Source organism: Eptesicus fuscus, chromosome 7 (genome assembly GCF_027574615.1).
Source record: "Eptesicus fuscus isolate TK198812 chromosome 7, DD_ASM_mEF_20220401, whole genome shotgun sequence".
Classification (NCBI taxonomy): Eukaryota; Metazoa; Chordata; class Mammalia; order Chiroptera; family Vespertilionidae; genus Eptesicus; species Eptesicus fuscus.
The window spans coordinates 3,765,913-3,786,775 of NC_072479.1; the positions used below are offsets into that span (position 1 = coordinate 3,765,913).

Below are 20,863 nucleotides of genomic sequence, written 5' to 3' on the forward strand. Positions count from 1 at the left end.
GAAAATGGGCTCCAGGAGAGCAGTTTGCACACAAAGAACGTCCAGCAGCTCAGCTCTCCGTCAGGGACGTGTTTTCGCCTCAGCACTTCCCCAGGCAGTTTCCTCCCTCCTTCCCTTCCAGGGCCTCCTCCGCCCGCCCCGCCCGCCCCGCCCGCCCCGCCCCCAGGGCGGAGTCACGCCGAGGCCCCGCCCCACCCCAGGGCGGAGTCACGCCGAGGCCCCGCCCCCTGGGCGGGCCCCTTCTGTGGGCCCCAATAGACCGGCCCAGGGTGAGGCGACGCCGGCCTTAGGGGCGGGGCCGCGCCCCTCCCGGCCGCCGTGCTGCCGCCGCCCCGAACATGGCGCCGGGCCGCTTCTGGCGCTGCTGCCTCCGCGGCGCAGGCTGGGTGCCAGTGCTGTTCATCACTTTCGTGGTGGCGTGGTCCTACTACGCGTATGTGGTGGAGCTGTGCCTGTGTGAGTCCCGGGCCGGCGGGCGGGGGGGCGCGGCCGTCGGCGGCGCCGTGGGGGCGGCCGCCCGCTCCGAAGGGTTCCCGCAGGAGCGTGCGGAAGTGTGTGGCCCTCGGCGTCTGTGACGCTCGCAGTGAGGAACCGGGCCGGGGCGGGGGCCGCGGGGGCCGCGGGGTCGCTCCGCCGAGGACAGCTGCCGCGGACGGGACGGGCGGCCGCCCCAGCCCCCGCGCTGCCCGCCGGAGGGAAGTTCGTTTCCGGTCGGTCAGGAGCTCGCGCACGAGACCGCCCTTAGACAAAGCGGCAGGGACAGGGCCATCTTTCCCGCTGCCTTTCTAACGGAGCCCCTCGCCGGCTCATCCCTCAGATGTTGAGACCTCCTCTTGTCCTTCACCATTTCCCTCGCTAGTGCTCACCGGTTCCCGGGAAAGGGAAGGAGCATCCCAGGCCGCCTCAGAGGTTGCGGAGCCCGGTTTGGTTGGGTTGTTCCTGAGATGGAAGGAAGTTGGCTGTCCGTCACGGCATTGCTCTGGGGGTGGTCTGACCGGTCCTTCCCGACCGAATAGGCTTGGAGCGACTGCTTCCGGCGACCGGCCCGTCTGTCTGTCTGTCTGTCTGTCTGTCTGTCTGTCTGCCTGCCTGCCTGCCTGCTGCTGCCGTTCTCCGTTCTCCGTGAAACGCAGCCACGCCGCGAGTGGTGTTGGTCAGGGCAGCCCCTTGCTGCCCCGGGTCTCGGCGCCCACGCGGAGCCCGCCGCCCGCAGGACCGCCAGTCCGTGCGTGAGGAGAGGGGCCCGTGGTGCCCGGAGAGCTGCGCACCCGCCGCCCGGAGGGCTGACCCGCACCTCCCGGCCACGGCGGCGGGCGTGTGCGCTCTCACCCAGTTCTGCACGTGGAAGAGAATGCGTGGCCTCGGAATGCTTGAACATAGGTTTTTAAATGAAAATACCCACCTTTAAGAAAATTATTTTGTACTCTGGAACATTTATTTCCGAGGAAAATAGAACCAGAATAACTTAGTTGTGGAATACATTTCCAAATAACAATCTGCTGGATATTTTTCAGTCTCGTCTTTTTGGATACCAGAATGTTTGCCAACAATGATTTTTGAATCAGTTAAGATTGGCTAGAGTTAGGTATTTTTGAGGCCACTTCCAGTAGGTGATAGTGATGATAGGGTTCTCATCAGCTTATGACGATACTTTATCTTATTTACTCTGAAGTGGGCATTTATTACAAAAGTTGTACCTGCCTAATTTAATTCTGTCAGGAGGTTGTCCCCGCCCTATTTTAATCCCATAGTGGTTTTGAAGTAAAGCCTGTGACAGAACACTAAAAATGTGCATTTATGTTGAAATTGCTCATTTAAGCTATCAAAAGATGACATCAAACATGAAGAAAGGAAAATGAACGTGAATTAAGAAGTGCTGTGTGCACTAATGGGGATAGGGGGCATTTCACCATTCTTCCCTCAGTGTGCCACAGATGTAAGAAACGAGACTGAGCAAATAGGCTCTTTGGTCAGGCCACACAGTTGTTGAGTGGGGATTAGAATGTGCCACATCTTTCTATTATACATACAATTTTCAGTGAGCCATGAGCGTATTTTAAAATACTGATGGTGAAAGGTCTTACATAGTGCCTGTATTTAATACTTCTAAGCTTTCTGAGTCAGAGTAGGGAGAATTTGGGAGGTCTGCTGGACTTGAGCATAAAAGCTCATTCAGTCTCATATTCAAACTCTTCTTTAAATTATTCATGTATATTTGTTTTCATAAGCACAGACCTTCCCACTGAAATACATTAATATATAACTTTTATTTTTTTCATTAATATATAACTTTAAATTGAGAGAAGTGTCTTAATGTGCTGTTTTCATAATTTTTATAAAATTTTCTTAGCTTCTGGTATTCTTTATCAAACGATATGGGAAAGGATGGTAATAATTATCTTTACATGTGTTAATTTATTTAATGCTCATAATAATCTCCATAAAGTAGGCCCTGGCCGGGTAGCTCAGTTGGTTGGAGCATCCCTGATGCACCAAAGTTATGGGTTCAGTCTCCAGTCAGGGTACATACAAAAGTCAGCTAGTGAATGCATAAATGAGTGGAACAACAAATCTGTGTCCCCCCGCCCCCCTCTTTCTCTCTCTTTCTCTCTCCCTCTCTCCCTCTCTCCCCCTTCCTCTCTCTCTAAAATCAATAAAAATAAATTAACTACTATGCAAGGCTTGTTTATCCAGACCTGGACACTCAAGGCACATTTCAGTATTATTTATGATCCATTTGTATAAGGCAGTGATTTTCAACCAGTGTGGCAAGACACACTGGTGTGCTGCAAGAATTTTTAAAACATACAGTACCTGGCCCTAGCTGGTTTGGCTCAGTGGATAGAGCATTGGCCTGGGGACTGAAGGGTCCCAGGTTCGATTCCTGTCAAGGGCACATGGCCGGGTTTCGGGCTTGGTCCCCAGTAGGGGTTGTGCAGAAGGCAGCCGATCAATGATTCGCTCTTTCTGTATCTCCCCTCACCCCCCGCTTCCTCTCTGAAACCAATAAAAATCATACAGTACCTATTTAGTCAGGAGCACTGACCTCTTTTCTCTTAGATTGTCAAATAAAAAAAATGACAACAGCCAACACAATAATAGCCATCTGATGCCCTGGCCTGTGTCGTTCAGTGTTAGAGTGTCAGTCCTTGGACTGAAGAGTCGAGGGTTCAGTTCCCAATTAAGGGCACATACCTGGGTGTGGGTTTGTTCCCCAGCCCTGCTCGGGGCACATGCAGGAGGCAACCAGTGGATGTCTCTCTCTCACATCGATGTTTCTCTTTCTGTCTCTCCTACTCCTTTCCATTCTCTCTAAAAATCAATGGAAAAATATCCTTGGGTAAGGATTAACAAAATTATAAATATATTTAGTATTGTTGTGTCCTCTTGATGAATTTACCTTTTATCATGGTGAAATCACCTTCTTACTCCTGGTGATATTGTTTACTTTGAAATATACTTTGGCAAATATTAACATGTCCACTAATTTTTCTTTGAATTAGTGTTAGCATGGTATGTCTTTCTCTTTCCTTTTACTTTAACCTGTTTATATTTGTATACTTAAAATGTATTTTTTTGCCAGGCCGGTGTTGCTCAGTGGTTGAGCATCGACAGACTTATGAACCAGGAGGTCACAGTTCGATTCTCCATCAGGGCATATGCCTGGGTTGCAGGCTCCCCCCAGAGGGGCGTGCAGGAGGCAGCCGATCAATGATTCTCTCTCATCATTTTTTTTTAAAATATATTTTATTGATTTTTTACAGAGAGGAAGGAGAGGGATAGAGAGTTAGAAACATCGATGAGAGAGAAACATCTATCAGCTGCCTCCTGCACACCCCCTACTGGGGATGTGCCCGCAACCAAGGTACATGCCCTTGACCGGAATCGAACCTGGGACCCTTGAGTTCGCAGGCCAACGCTCTATCCACTGAGCCAAACCGGTTTCGGCAATTCTCTCTCATCATTGATGTTTCTATCTTTCTCTCTGAAATCTATAAAAAATATACTTTAAAAAATGCATTTTTTGTAAACAGCATATAATAGGTCTTGTCTTTTTTGTTGTTGATTGTTTTTGTTAATCCTCACTCGAGAATATCTTTTACATTGATATCTAGAGAGACTGGAAGGGGAGAGACAGAGAGAGAAAAAAAAAAATTGATGTGAGAGAGGCACATTGATTGGTTGCCTCCCACACATGCCTTGACCGGAATCAAACCCTTGACCCTTCAGTCCATGGGCCAATGCTCTAACCAGTGATCCCAAACCAGCTAGGGCAGGTCTGGGTTTTTTTTAATCCAATCTGAAAATCTCTGCCTTTTAAAAAAACTGACATGTAGCATTATATTTGTTTCAGGTCTACATATGTATCTATATTGAAAAATGATCACCACAATAAATGTAGTTAACATTCATCACCAGAAATAGTTACAATTTTTTTTCCTTGTGATGAGAACTTTTAAGATTTATATTCTTAGCAAGTTTCAAATATACAGTACAGTATCATTAACTACTAGAGGCCCGGTGCACGAAATTTGTGCACGAGGGGCTTCGGCGGTGTGTGTCCTCAGCCCGGTCTGTGCCCTCTCCAATACGGGACTCCTTGGGGGATGTCCGACTGCCTCTCGCAATCTGGGACAGCTGGCTCCTAACCGCTTGCCTGCCTCCCTGCCTGCCTGCCTGATCGCTCCTAACCACCTCTGCCTGCCTGATCGCCCCTAACTGCTCCCCTACTGGTCTGATTGCCCCTAACTGCTCCCCTGCTGGCCTGATCGCCCCTAATTGCCTCTGCCTCGCCCCACACCAGGGACTCAGGATTCCCTCCTCCAGCTGGTTGCAGGCACCCAGGATCTGGGCTTCCCTCCCTCTGGCGGGCCACAGGCACCCAGGACCCGGGCCGGCTTCACCCGGGCTGGCCGCAGCCACCAGGGACTGTGGGCAGGTGGCTTTGCCCGGGCCGCGGCCACAGCTGCAGGTGCCCAGGACTATGGGCCAGGCAGCTTGTCCCTCTCCTGGGCTGCAGCCGCAGGCTCTGGCATCTGGGACTGCAGGGCAGGCAGCTTGTCCCTCTCCCGGGCTACAGCCTGGCTGGTCCCCATTCCTGTCTCATGAGCTCATTTGTGCCTGGCTGTTCCCCATTCCTCTCTCCCCAGTGTTGAGTGTCTGAGCAGTTCTGGCACGAGGGCGTGAGGGCATGATGACCATTTGTATATTAGTTTTTTATTATATAGGACTAGAGGCCTGGTGCATGAAATTTGTGCAAGAGGGGGTGTCCCTCAGTCCAGCCTGCACCCTTTCTGATCTGGGACCCCTCGAGGGATGTCCAACTGCCTGTTTAGGCCCAATTCCTCTCACAATCCAGGACTCCTGGCTCCTAACCACTCGCCTGCCTGCCTGCCTGATTGCCCCTAACTGATTTTGCCTGCCAGCCTGATCACCCCCTAACCACACCCCTGCCAGCCTGATCGATGCCTAACTGCTCCCCTGCAGGCCTGGTCGCCCCTAACTCTCATCCCCTGCAGGCCTGGTCACCCCCAACTGCCCTCCCCTGCAGGCCTGATCTCCCCAACTACATTCTCCTGCAGGTCTGGTCCCCCCTCCCAACTGCCCTCCCATGCAGATCTGGTTCTCCCCCCCTCCCCAACTGCCCTCCCCTGCAGACCTGGTCCCCCCCCCAACTGCCCTCCCTTGCAGGCCTGGTCACCCACAACTGCCCTCCTCTGCTGGCCCGTTCACCCCTAACTGCCCTCCCTTGCAGGCCTGATCGCCCCCAACTGCCCTCCCCTTGCAGGCCTGGTCCCTCCCAACTGCCCTCCCCTGCTGGCCTGATTGCCCACAACTGTCCTCCCCTGCCGGCCATCTTGTGGTAGCCATCTTTGACCACATGGAGGTGGCCATATTGTGTGTTGGAGTGACAGTCAATTTGCATATTACCCGTTTATTAGATAGGCTAGTCACCATGCTGTACAATCTCTGCCTTTTTAGCTGAGGTGTTTTGACTATTTACATTTAATGTGATTATTGATATGGTTAAGTTTAAGTCTTCTCCTTTGTTATTTTTTAATCGGTCCTATCTGTTCTTCCTTCTGCCTTGTTTTGAATTAATTAATCAACTTTTAAATGATTTAAAATTTCTGAATTATTCTTATGATTTTCTCTTCTTTGTTGGCTTATTAGCTGTAACTCTGTTATTTTACTGATTGCTTTAAATTAAGATTTATAGCTTACATCTTTTAACTTATCATAGCATATCTTCAAGTGATATACAACTTCACATACTTTTACCTTATAAAAGCATTCCTTCATTTCTTCCCTCCAAACCTTTATGCTATTGTTGTCAGACATTTTATGTTGCAAAACTTACACTGTAGCCCTAGCCGGTTTGGCTCAGTGGATAGAATGTCGGCCTGCAGACTGAAAGGTCCCAGGTTCGATTCCAGTCAAGGGCACATGCCCAGGTTGCGGGCTCCATCACCAGTGGGAATCGTGTGGGAGGTAGTCAATCAATGATTTTCTCTCTCATTGATGTTTCTCTATTCCTCTCCCTTCCTCTCTAAAATAAATAAAAATACAGAAGATTGGAGACAACCCACATGTCTATCAATAGAGGTCTGATCGTATTACTGGAACTCCCATACAATGGAGTACTAAACAAGCCATGATTGTGTCCATGTACTCATGTATAGTGATGAAAAAAAAAGTGTGGAAAGGTTTATAAGTGGAGAAATTGGAAATATAGGGTGGATAAAAGTAGGTTTACAGTTGTGAGTATAGGAAACAAAGAGCTTATACTTGTATTATTATTTATTAATGTATTATTTTCCATATAAACAACTGTATAAACTTCTTTTTACCCCACCCTGTATGTACTTACTTGCTTATTTTGCTAAAAGAAATATTAGAAGGATAAAACAGACATTAGTAAAAATGATTACTTGGGATGAGGAATAAAAACCAGGCCTTTCTGAGTACCTCTTTATAGAGTTTTGACTTTTAAACCATTGATACTTTATTCAAATTGAAAAAAATAAAATTAAAGAGGGGAATAAAAGCAAACAGTTCAATTTGAAATCATGAAATAAATCAACTTAATTTTTAAATTATTTTTCTTTTGTTTTTTCTTTTTTAAATGAACTTAATTTTATGTAAAGTTGATACTATAACTACACACAGAAAAGAATTATTTTCAAATAACTTTTGAGCATAGTACTCTTTAGTGGGATATAGTTTAAAGCCAACCCAAATAAATTTAAAAGTTGTAAAGAAATCTTAAACTAGTATGCAGTTTTTAAACTATTTTATGTATATTTTAGGAAAAAACAAGTAAATTAATTAGGAACTAAGATTTTCATTGTAAAAGCAAAGAGATATAAATATGATACCAAATAAATTATTTTAAAAACTCTATAGAGATACATCACAGACTAAATAACTCTGAGTGCCATAGAAGAGAGTCCTGTTCATTCTATAGGTAGCATTAAGGAAAGAGCTAAAGATACTTCACAACTATAAACATGGATACACTTAAAATGAACAAAGGTCTGGAAAAAATGTGTAATGTGATTTCAGTGTTAATGATAAATAATTTGAATTTTATTTTATTTTTATTTTTTTAATATATTTTATTGATTTTTTACAGAGAGGAAGAGAGAGGGATAGAGAGTTAGAAACATCGATGAGAGAGAAACATCGATCAGCTGCCTCTTGCGCACCCCCTACTGCGGATGTGTCCGCAACCAAGGTACATGCCCTTAACCGGAATCGAACCTGGGACCCTTGAGTCTGCAGGCCAACGCTCTATCCACTGAGCCAAACCGGTTTCGGCAATAATTTGAATTTTACCATTTTAGTGTTTTTAGGACTTTTTGAGTGTTCAGTTCTAAAGTTGCATTAGTTTATAACTAAACTTTATTTTTAAGAAAATGATATTAAGATGAATAGTAAACTGGTGATAAAATTTATGTACAAAATGTTGTAAAGTATATTTATTCACTGTTTTTTCTTTTATTCTAGTTACTCTTTCTGGAAATGGAGAAAATGGTAAGACACTTTTAGTCTCAGTTTAAGTAGACTACTTATGGTATCATAATTACAACCTACCTACTTTTTATTTAGTGATGACTATTTGTGCTTTTATTTTCAGAAATACAATATATATATTTTGTCTTTCTGAAAATAAAAGGGGTATGAGAGCTATATAAATTAACTAAAGTCAAACAAAGTTAAGTCAGGGGCCTGACAGCACGTAGACAGCACCCCTACTGAGCTCTCCAGCATGCTTTTCCAAAGAAAAAAAAACAAGTAAAGGAGTTATATTGACTCCACTGAGTAGAACATGGGGTTCAACCTAGAGGGAACAGAGATGATACAAAGTAACTAAAATGAGATGTAATACTGGGTTTATTTCTGTATATTCAATATATTCTTCTTTGCACTATTTGTAAGTTGTTATTTTGTAAGGCACCTAGTACCCAAACTTCTTTGATATACATATATGTGTGTGTGTGTGTGTGTGTGTGTGTGTGTGTGTGTGTGTATGTATATATGTGTATATACACACACACACACACACACACATATATATATATATTTCTGCCTTGTATAGTCTTCAGAATTCTGTAGTAATAGTTTAGATATTTAATATCAATTTTAGCGAGGGTGGAGGAAGGGATTTTATTTTCTTTTGTTTATGCATTTGTTAAAAATAGCACTGACAATTAGTTAAATAGGCAGACTGTAAAAATGAAGATTGCTAGTTCATTTTGAAAGGGAATTAAAGTTTTTATAATGACTAGTCAATGACAATATTTTGAGAAAAATATTTGCTCAAAATTAACGAGATAAAATAAATTTTTCTACCTATTGAGATCAAATTTCAAAAATAAAATTTGATTTGAGATATGGAAATCCAGAGGATATCTAGAACAGTTGCATAGCTAGAAATTAATATTTATCCTTATTACTAGAAATAATTAGGCATTCATTATGTAAATCTCAAGTTGCCTTTGAATCTGGTTTCTCAGTAACAGAACAAACTCAATTTTAGTAGGCATGCTTTTCTTCCTTTAAATCAGTACTGCTTTCCATATGTTGAATACGCACATATAGAAAGCAGAGAATTTCTGAGATTCTTACAACAGAATTTTTAACTTGTATCATTATTTCTCGGGGCTATTTTCCCCATGTCTTCCAAAGAGTGTTTTGATGAAGTTGTTTTTTTTTTTTGTTTGCTTATTGGTCTTTAATTCAGTTATAGGTGATATTTGAATCAGATATTTTGATTTATAGGTTCAGTTTTTCTTTCAGCTTTGATTTAATTTGCTTAGTTAACTTTTACTGTATATATTTCTTCCAGCATATATATGACCAGAAGTTTGTTATTAGCAATCAAATTGATTCAAACTTATTTAAAAGCAATATTTTCTATTCTTTACATCATATTTTTAAAAATATATTTTTATTGATTTCAGAGAGGAAGGGAAAGGGAGAGAGAGAAACATCAATGATGAGAGAGAATCATCTATCGGCTGCCTCCTGCACTCCCCCTCCTGGGGATCCAGCCCACACCCAGTTATGTGCCCTGACTGGGAATCGAATAATGACCTCCTGGATCATAGGTTAATGCTCAACCACTGAGCTACACTAGCCAGGCTACATCATAATTTTGATGCTGGAGGGGCAAGTCCCTAGTGGCAACTCAAACCCTGAGCCAAGAGGGATTTGGGCTTGGAGCAGAAAAGAATTCAAGATTAGCCCTAGCCAGCTTGGCTCAGTGGATAGAGTGTCAGCCTATTTTTTTATTTTTATTTTTTATTGATTTTTTACAGAGAGGAAGGGAGAGGGATAGAGAGCTAGAAACATCGATGAGAGAGAAACATCGATCAGCCACCTCCTGCACACCTCCCACTGGGGATGTGCCCGCAACCAAGGTACATGTCCTTGACCGGAATCGAACCTGGGACCCTTGAGTCCGCAGGCCGACGCTCTATCCACTGAGCCAAACCGGTTTCGGCGAGTGTCAGCTGAAGGGTCCCAGGTTTGATTCTGGTCAAGGGCACATGCCTGGGTTGCAGGCTTGATCACCAGTGGGGGCCATGCAGGAGGCAGCCGATCAATGATTCTCTCTCATCATTGATGTTTCTATCTCTCTCTCCTTCTCCCTTCCTCTCTGAAATCAATAAATATATTATTTAAAACAAAGAAAAGGATAAAGAAAAAGAATTCAAGATAAGAGCCAGAGAAGAGGTTAAAGTGGAAAAGGAGGTTTTATTGAGCAGAGGGGACAAGTAAGAAAAGCCACTCCACTGGACTCTCCTCACCAAAAAAGGAAGATAGACCTCCAACCATCTTTAGAGGTTGACTTATATCTCTTTGTAGTTTCTATGGGAAATTGCTGGTATGGGGAAATAGAGAGTGGGAAAAGGTTGAGATTAACTCTAACCTTTACAAGGTATATTTTTGTGGCATTGTGTTTTCCCTTTATGGTATGAGTAAATGATAAGGTATGGGTGAGTAGCTGTTAATCTTCGCAGGAATTTTCTTTGTCCAGAGGCTCTTCATGATCTGCTTGCATCTCCAGTCAGATGTTTCATGTCAGACAGCACGTAGCAGGCCCCTGACTTAACTTTGTTTGACTTTAGTTAATTTATATAGCTCTCATACCCCTTTCCTGTATCAACTTGATAGTAATAATCTGTTAAGTACTTACTATATTCCGGGCATCATGTTGAGAGATTTATTTTACCTGTTTTGTAACTGAGGGTTACAATTTTTAAAAGCAAAAGCCATTTTCATTTTGTTCTTATGGAGAGCTGAAATATTCTACAATATGTTAAATGTTTTTTAACATATTTCTGGAGTATATTGTTTTATATTCTGGCCTTAGTGTAAATAACTAAATGACCAAGTTTAAAGTAATTCTAGGTTACCATTTATTTCAAAGCTATATGATATTATGTAGATGAGGATTAACAGACTTGATTGAATATCAGGCCAGGCAAAAGTAAGTGAAGTGAGCTAAGAAGTTGACAGTTGGTATAAGAGTAGGAGACTGAGCTCCAGCATGCTTTTCCAAAGAAAAAAAAGCAAGTAAAGGAATTATATTGACTCCACTGGGTAGAACATGGGGTTCAACCTAGAGGGAACAGAGATGATACAAAATCCGATTTTGAGAATACAGGATTTTCAATAAGGATGACAATCAGTTTTAATGGAGGAGAAAATAAGGCAAATTTGAACATAGTAGGAGGTTGTAGTTAGGATTTTATCTTGGCATCAAATATTGGCTTGAAGTAGGCTGTGACCACCGTATGTTGCTAGAGGTAGACTGGTCTAGGAATAGATTCTTGCTAAGTTGCAGGAAATGAATTTCGGTGCCTCGTGTAGGATGATTTGAGCAATAATGACAAGATTTAGTAAAGGGTGGGCTGGGCATAGATGCTCCTGAAGGGCTGCAGCCCTACTTCATCCTCCACCAGATGGCTCAGCTCCGTCTTGCTGTGGGAAGAATCCAGCCTTTGAGGCTGCTTGTTCCCACCAAGCCTAGGAGGAGGGCCAGGACCCAGAGCTGCCCTGCCATTAGCCCAGCATCCAAGACTCCAGTACAGTCTGTTCCCCTCAGGCCTGCAGTTGCGTTTTGGACCACCTGGCTGCTGAAGAGAGAGAGCATGAGGCAGATTTGGACCTTTGTTAGTCTTCGATACATTTCCTTGGGTTTGGGAAGGAGTAAGCTTTCTTTCAAGTTACCTAATCTCTTTCCTAGGTCTTCCTGGCTCTATGCTAGTGCCCCTCCCCTGTTGTAGGTTTTTTCCCTCCCCTTTATGGTTGCCCGTTTTGCTCCTACTGCACCTGCACTCATAGTAAAAGGACCTCCCCCTGCACCATCTTGGCTTTCACTGCTTGGGTCTCAACAGAGGATTTCCCCCTTACTGTTTAACACCCCCTCCCCGCAGCCCAATCCATGCAAAAAACCGACAGGGGACCCCAGGAGACTGGAAAACCGGTCTTTCCCGCCTGCTCCAGAATTAGTAGGAACATTCCTTTGGAAGAGGATGTGGCTGTCCCCTGGAGTTTCTGTGAAGCTGGAGCTTCCTGACTTAATCAGGTTTAGCCAGTTTTGCTCCCTTCCTCTTTTGTTAATCCCCTAACTAGCTACCTGCCCTAACACTTAGAGGATGGTTCAAGAAGCGGAAGAAAATATAACTTTAGGTATGACGTAGTGAAAAGAACCTTGGATTTTTATCAAGAAGATATGGGTGTGAATTCTGGGTTTCTCATTTAGTAGTTAAGTGAAATTGGGCATGATATTAAATTCCCTGAGCCTCAATTTTACATTTGTAAACTGAAAGAATACCTTACCAGACTGTTGTGAGGATTAGAAATAATAGATACCTTATCTTAATCTTTCAGTGGACAGAAGTGGTGATTTGAATAACTATAGTCAGATATGGTTCTGTTAATGTAAGGAACAGTCAAATCTGTAAAGAATTTTTGAGTCCTACAAACTGGACAATTTCTAGGAATCAGAATCTCAACAGATTGAGCTAATGCTTGGGAGAATGGCAGTTTTACACCTTGTTTTATACATTACAATCAAAGGAGGAGACATAAGTGGGTTACAGGAAATCCATTGGTGATAAATTAGGGAGGTGGGAGAAAGCAAGGGGAGGGGAGAAGCTCTGGGATTGGGTAAAAAGTAAAATGATAGACCCGTGCTTCTTTTACATAGGTGAGTACAGGATAGTTAACAGTCAACAATTAACACAATAACAATGACGGAATTTGGTCTTTGTGAAGGGTTTGTAAAAAGGGAAGTTAAAAATTACCCTGAAATTCCAAGGGTATGTTATCATAGATGCAAAAAGACAATAGGCTCAGTTAAGATCAAAGTTGATCTTTATCAGGGAAGATACTGACTTAGGGCATGACCACCCACTATAAACTGCTTTTTTTAAAAAAAATTGATTTCAGAGAGGAATGGGAGAGGAAGAGAGAGAGAGAAACATCAATGATAAGAGAGAATCATTGATTGGCTGCCTCCTGCACGCCCCACACAGGGGATCGAGCCTGCAACCTGGGCATGTGCCTTGACTGGGAATCAACCACTGAGCCACGCCGGTTGAGCTAAACTGCTTTTTAATTTTAAAAGTTTTAATTTCATACCACCCTTTTGTGGTTACTTTAGGGTCTGAGCTTGCAAGGCTGCCATGTAGGCCTTCCCTGAGTTAGGTTAGCATGTGGCCCCTTTTCGTCCACAGTTCCATACTAGGAAATCCGAGTGTTAGAATGCATTTATTAGTCATGTAGATGGAGTTACTTCCCAGGAATTTCACTACCAAGGAATGGTGGTGGGAGACTGAGCAACATATTACATTGCCCACTGAGATGGGTTGGAAGCAAGAGAAACTGGAATAGTTAGACCAGTTGGCATTTGCATTAATCCAAGTGAGATAAGCAACAATTTATGAACTGTAGCACTGGAAGTGAAAATAATGAGAAATTTACTTTGAAAGAGATTTTAGGAGCTGGAACTTGAAGTACTCTTACTGATTAGCTGTATGATTGAGTAGTCATTAAGCCCTGGCTTCATGTGTACTTCCTTCCTTTCCCTTGGACCAGGCATGGACCAGGATAATTGCAAAAGAAAATGCAATTTTTTATTGTTATTTTATTTTAAAAGAAACTTTGTTAAAACCAAAAACATAAGGAAAAATAACCTCAGACCAAAGGAAGAACAGAATTTATTATGTGCCAGGCATTGTCATGTTTTGCATGTATTATATTAGCTCATCAATATTAAGCAACTAACTTTAATGAATCAAGTGGTTTATTGCAGTCTGAGCAGATTATTTGGGGGTAGAGTATGAGGGGTAATGAATTTGTAAGGTAATAGAGAAGGTTTTTGTGGAAGAAGTAATATTTGATCTGAAATTTAAAATGAGTAGAACTTGAAACTTTTTAAAAAACATATTTCTATTGATTTTAGAGAGAGAGGAAGGGAGAGGGACAGAGAGATAAAAACATCCATGAGAGAGAAACACTGATTGGCTGCCTCCTGCACATCCTCTACTGGGGATTGAACCCAAAACCCAGGCATGTGCCCTGACCAGGAATCGAACCAGTGACCACTTGGTTCATGGGTCCACGTTCAACCAGTGAGTCACACAGGTTGGGCATGCTTATGTTTTTTAGTGGGTTTGTGATGTTGAATTCTAAACTTAGAATTTAAGTACCTGGTAGATAGTTCTTGCTTCTTGTGGAAATCATTCTCACTTCTTCCAAATAGAAAAACTACAGAACCCAATAAAAAGCTTTAAGTTATATCAGTGAGTTAATATTTGGAGATAAAGATGTTATAGTCTGACACTAATTTACTTGGGAAAGAGTTATGACAGAAATCCAAAGTGGCTGAAATTTTTGGTTACCCTGCATGGAAAGGAGAGTGAAATTTAGGATATCTTTCTGAACAATCCAAGAATTGAATTTTTCTAATGTACTGATTATTTGCTGTGATATGAACGTCCTTTATTTTCAGTTCAAATTTAGTGTTCATGGTAATGGAACATTTATTTAATATTCATAGTAATGGATTTAATGTTCATAGTAATGGACTCTGGTTTAAGTCATTGAAAATCTAACTTTTAGGAAGAGTTTGAAATGCAACCAGTGAAAGGGGTGTTTCAACTTATATCTTCAGCAATTCAATAAAATCAAATTTTATCTCAGACTAATATTACAGAAACTATAAACCATGCTGTTAACCCTTAAATACAGAATGCTCCTTCATATCTGTAATATTACATCATGCAGATAAAGGAGTTTATATATTTTATATCTTTAGTGTGTTTTTATTATTTTTTATTAGGTTAAACCTCCTGACCCTAAATATTGTGTTTTAATGTAATGTTTTTTTCCTGTTTTCACCAGGATTTAATGAAATATTATTTGTTTTTATTTACCAGGAAAGGCCGTTGTTTACCTTGTGGCTTTTCATCTGTTCTTTGTTATGTTTGTATGGTCCTATTGGATGACAATTTTCACCTCTCCCGCTTCCCCCTCCAAAGAGGTAAATTTAATGTTGGTAAATTGCCAAATGCTGTAACTATGGAATTATTTCCCTTGTGTTACCTTTGTTAAAGCTTTAGTATATCATGCATTTGTTCTTTTTCCATTCATGGAACCTGCTTGGTAATTCTGCATTGTGGATGAGTCATCAGCCTATTCTCAGATACAACTCTACTGACATAGCATAGTTAAAGATTAAAGATGTGTTAAAGTTTAGCTGTACTAATATTCTTCTGCCATGTTATATTTTCTTAAAGACATGTTACTGGAGTAAAAAAATCTTAAGGGACAGAATGAAGTTAGAAAAGTAGGTTTTATTTTTAGAAAATATTTTAACATTTATATTTCTCAGATCTGAATGAGTATGCTACAACTGAAGAGTGATTTGATTGTGGGAACAAATTGTCTAGGGCAGTCGTCGGCAAACTCATTAGTCAACAGAGCCAAATATCAACAGTACAACGATTGAAATTTCTTTTGAGAGCCAAATTTTTTAAACTTAAACTTCTTCTAACGCCACTTTTTCAAAATAGACTCGCCCAGGCCGTGGTATTTTGTGGAAGAGCCACACTCAAGAGGCCAAAGAGCCGCATGTGGCTCGCGAGCCACAGTTTGCCGACCACGGGTCTAGGGTATTGCTGTTACACCTTAATTTGGCTAGTGTTTCTTCTAGTTGAAGGTCCTACCTGGAAAATAATGTGAGTGAACGTTTACATAGAGTAAGTTTCAAGACCAGTGTGTCTCTCTTGCCTTGACATCGCCTGAATTCACCTTTACCTGTAATTTAATATAGCTAGATGTTTAATAATATATTCCCTAGAGTTAGGATCATCTGAGTTTAGTTTTTCTGCTGTAACATATTACTTAATGAATCTTAGCCTTAGTTTCTCATTGGAAAATGACGTTAATAATAGTGCCTGTCTCTGTAGGATATTTTTGTGAGAATTAAGTGAGATTCACTCATGTAAAGCTTTTTTTTTTTTTCATGTAAAGCTTTTGATATAGTACCTGCCACATGATTAGCACTTAGATATTAGCTGATGATGATAATGGAATTATTTCTCTTCATAATTCATTAAATTTATAGACCAGGTGTTTAAAATTATCAACTTCTGTTTAACTTTTTATAAAATAACATACACTAGTATGCAGAAAAATACATTTGGGGCCATCAGGCCGGAAGGGGAGGGCATTTGGGGGCAATCAGGCCAGCAGAGGAGGGCAGTTGTGGGCAATCAGGCTGGTAGGGGATTGGTTAGGCGGTGATCAGGCCAGCAGGGGAGCGGTTAGGGGGTGATCAGGCAGGCAGGCAGGTGAGCGGTTAGGAGCCAGCAGCCCCGGATTGTGAGAGGGTTGTCCGACTGCCGGTTTAAACCAGCAGTCGGACATCTCCCAGGGGCTCTCAGATTGGAGAGGGTGCAGGCCATGCTGAGGGACAACCCCGTTCCTGCCCCCCCCCGCCCCGTCCTGCCCCCCCTGCACAAATTTCGTGCACCGGGCCTCTAGTTAGTAGATAATGCCAAATTTTTTTTTGCCCATTTTCTTATTGTGTGCTCTTATTTTAAGGGGTATTATAAAACATTAGTAAAACAGTATTTCTTCAAGTATATTCTTTAGACATTTGATAATAGTTGACCCTTAAATTTATGCCATCCATATCTAAATCTCTAAGTTGAAAAGGACCTGATTTTATTTAATCAATCACTTGTTGTGATGGCTGTTGAAACATAGCATGCATGAGAGTTTAGTTCTCATTATGGGAAATAAAAAATAGAATAAGAAAACGCAATTGGTAATACTTTTAAGAAGTAGTATATATAGAGGTTAAGAACTCAGACTAGCTCAGACTGCCCAGGTTCAACTCTTATCTCTGCCACTGAGCAGTTGTGTGATGGCAGAGACTTTGCTTAGCTGTCTGTAGCTCAGACCTCTCCCCTGTAAAATGAGGATGACAGTACTACATACCTATGGGATTGTTTTAAGGGTTGAATCAAGTAATATATATGATTAATAAATGTATAGTAATATATAATTAATACTATAAAGTGCTTCAAAGAATGCCTAGGACACAATAAGTGTCATCTAAATGCCATTATCTTCTTTTCTAGTGGTTGTTTTTGGCACCCATTTAGCCTTCTGGCCAGGGCTTAAGTTTTCATATCCACTGCTTCTCTATTTCTACAAGTTTAGCTGCCTGTCCAATTATGTGTCCAGTGGCCCTGCTTCGCACATCCTACCTTCCTTGTCATGACTCTATTACCTAGTATCATAATTGCGTGTTTTATTTGTTTGTATTACCTTATGGGTGCAGTGTGCCAAAAAAAAAACCAGAAAAGAAGAAAATGGCATTTAGATGGCACTTATTGTGTCCTAAGCATTCTTTGAAGCACTTTATAGTATTAATTATATATTACTATACATTTATTAATCACATATATTAACTTTCAGCTTTTTGAGGATGGGGTCATTTCCCCACTTTTTACCACATAGTGTGTGTTAATTAATTAATGAATGATTAAATTACTAAATCATTAATGGCCAGCTAAGCTAAGCTGCCTTGACAACCAAAGACAGGAACTTAAGATTCTCTTTCTAAATAAGAGTAGTATGCTGACAGATGCTCTTTATAAGTAATTACCAAGCTGTGAGATAGGGCTAATGTAACTGTGTTCAAAGTGTTCTTTAAGCTCAGAGGTTAGAGCAACAATTGGAGATCAAAATCTAGAGAAATTGATTGGGTCTAAAAAAGCAAAAATACATTTTTAGGAAAGCTAAGTTATAAGTATGGGTATTTTAGTCAGCAAGTACTTACTGAGTATTTACTGTTTGTAAGACTGGTAGGCAATGGGAATAAAAAAGACAGATAGGGGCTTTACAGTTAAAGGGAATGACAGATGATAAGTGAACAAATAATTATAAATTGTGATAAATTTTTAAAAAGGAATATGATGAGGTAGAGCATAACAGTAAAAGCTATTAGAAAAAAAGCTATTTTAGATAGTATGGTCAAAGAAGTCTTTTCTGAAGAAGTGCCATTTAAGTAGAGACCTTTATGAGTATCTCTTTCACTAAAGTGTAAGGTTCTTGAAGGAAGAATCATTGTTTTTTAAAAAATATTTTTTATTGACTTCAGAGAGGAAGGGAGAGGGAAGGAGAGATAGAAACATCAGTGATGAGAGAGAATCATTGGTCGGCTACGTCCTGCATGCCCCACACTGGGGATTGAGCCCACAACCCGGGCATGTGCCCTGACCAGGAATCCAGTCATGACCTCCTGGTTCATAGGTTGATGATCAACTGCTGAGCCACTCCAGCCAAGCAAGAATCTTTGTTGTTTATTGCGTTGCAGGTTCAATCCCTGGCCCTGGTCAGAGTGCATGCGGGAAGCAACCAATCAGTGTCTCTCCCACATTGATGTTTCTCTCTCCTTCCCTCCTTCCTCCCTCCCTCCCTTTCCCTCTCTAAAAATCAATGGAAAAATATCCTCAGGTGAGGATTAACAACAACAAAAAGAGCTGGTAGGCATCTTCTATCTCTAAGTGTCATCATTCTAAAAAGAAAATATCTTTCCATCACTTCTCTGGCATCACTTCAGAGTCTGTCAGTCAGCTACAGAATGAAGTTCCTGCTCATTTGCATGGTATACAATATGCTTCATAAACTAAAATCTTACCAACTTCATCTCCATTACTTCTTCCTGGAACTCTGTACTCAAGTAATATATTACCCTGAACACACTGTTGTCACATCTTTGTGCTTCTATACCTTGTTCTTTTTGCCAGGATTCTCTTTCTCTGTCTTCCTGAAAGATTCCTGTTAATCTTTCAAAACCCAGGTTAGACCAGGTTAGATGCCACTTCTTCCAGGAAACTTTGACAGCTCCCATCCCCAAAGGAGCTTTTAGCTTACCTTGTAAAGTTAATGTATTTGTTATGCTGATTTGTAATTTGCAGTTATCTGTTTACATGACTAACACTCTTTCTTTCTTTTTTTTTAACATTTAATCATTTAAATTTATTTTTTGTTTGTTTTTGTTAATCCTCACCCAAGGATATTTTCCCATTAATTTTTTAGAGAGAATGGAAGAGAGAGGGAAAGACAGAAACATTGATGTGAGAGAAACACATCAATTGGTTGCCTCCTGCAGGAGCCCTGATCAGGGGAGGAGCCTGCAACCATGGTACATGCCCTTGACGGGAATCAAACCCAGGACCCTTTGATCCACAGGTTGATGCTCTATCCACTGAGCCAAACCCGCTAGGGCTACATGGCTAACATTTCTACTAGACTTGCCCTAGCGGGTTTGGCTCAGTGGATAGACTGTTGGCCTGTGGACTGAAGGGTCCCAGATTCGATTCTGGTCAAGGGAACATGCCCCAGTTGTGGGCTCGATTCCCAGTAGGGGGCATGCAGGAGGCAGCCAATCAATGATTCTCATCATTGATGTTTCTATCTCTCCCTCTCCCTCTCTGAAATCAATAAAAATATATTTTAAAAAAACCAAACATTTTTACTAGACTTTATGAGTGTACTTTTGAAGGCAAGGTGTGTAATTTTAGACTTTGGACCCTTAATAACTGGACAGTGCCAAGCTCTTTCTTGGTATTTAATGTATATTTAAATTAAAACTGAACACTGAACCTAAAATTATATTTCATAGTTTGAATTATGTTCAGTAGTTTTTAATGGAAAATATACTTCTAGTAATAATTTCAATACACTAATTCATTTAAAATTTTGTTTTATTCCATTCCTCATCTAAAATTTGGGCATCTCTTGAGATTTTCATTTGGTGTTAGGTTTTCATAATTTATAACCTTAGTTCTTAAGGAAAAATAATAATGTTAAGGCCTGGAATACTACGATAGGCTACAAATAGGACAACCCAGGGAAATTGGTTCAGATTTCACAAGGAAACTAAAATTTGGTTAAAACATCTCCTGTCCAGATATATATTTAAGGTCATGTTACCAGCATTGGAGTTTTTGGGTTCCCCAAGATAGAAATCAAGAAGAACTCCAGAGAAACTTCCAGACAGGTTTTTTAAAAATAGCTTTTTATTTTTAGATTATAGTTGATGTACAATAGCGTATTAGTTTAAGGCAAGCATTTCTCGCAGCCTGCATGCCTCATTTATTTGGCCGTGTTAGCCTTTGAGTTTGACATGCTTGGTTTAAGGTGTACAGCCCAGTGATTAGACATTTATATAACTTATAAAGTGATCACCCTAATAAATCTAGTTACTCACCTGGCACCATACATAGTTATTACAGTTTTATTTACTATACTAGAGGCCTGGTGCACAAAAACGTGCATGGGTAGGGTCCCTAGGCCTGGCTGGCGATCAGGGCCAATCTGTGGGGCAACTGGCAGGACGATTGGGCCCCCCACTCACACCCACCTTAGCCTGGTGCCGCCCACTCACTGGCCCCGCCCCCCACCACTGCATCCGGTCGCCATCTGTGGGGCAACTGGTGGGGCAATCAGGGCCCCCACTCGCAGCCGCCTTGGCCTGGCACTACCTGCTCGCCGGCCCTGCCCCCTGCCGCCACCGCTGGTCGCTGTCTGGGGCGACCGGTGGCGTGATCGGGGTCCCTGCTCACACCCTCCTTGGCCTTGGCACTACCTGCTTGCCTGCTCCACCATCCCTCCATGGTCCCGCTCTCATCAGGGCCCATCAGGGCCAGCAGCGCCTCCACTGCCACCTGCTGCCAGTGCTGCTTTGCTGATGCCCATCATGTTCTGCGCCTCCTCCTGGTGGTCAGAGCACATCTAACTCCCGGTCGGTTGAACTCCCGCCCAT

General features: G+C 41.9%; 1 protein-coding gene across 6 annotated transcripts in view; it reads left to right on the forward strand.

Moving 5' to 3' along the window:
* Window positions 1-296: 296 nt before the first annotated feature.
* ZDHHC20 (zinc finger DHHC-type palmitoyltransferase 20) overlaps window positions 297-20,863 on the forward strand; it is an 87,445-nt gene continuing 66,878 nt past the window's right edge. For all 6 annotated transcript variants that reach the window (XM_054718682.1, XM_028138357.2, XM_054718683.1 and 3 more), the window contains exons 1-3: window positions 297-456; window positions 8,011-8,037; window positions 14,958-15,061. In XM_054718682.1, coding sequence (XP_054574657.1) covers window positions 339-456; window positions 8,011-8,037; window positions 14,958-15,061 — 249 coding nt within the window. In that variant the 5' untranslated portion in view covers window positions 297-338. The remainder of the gene's footprint in view (window positions 457-8,010; window positions 8,038-14,957; window positions 15,062-20,863) is intronic.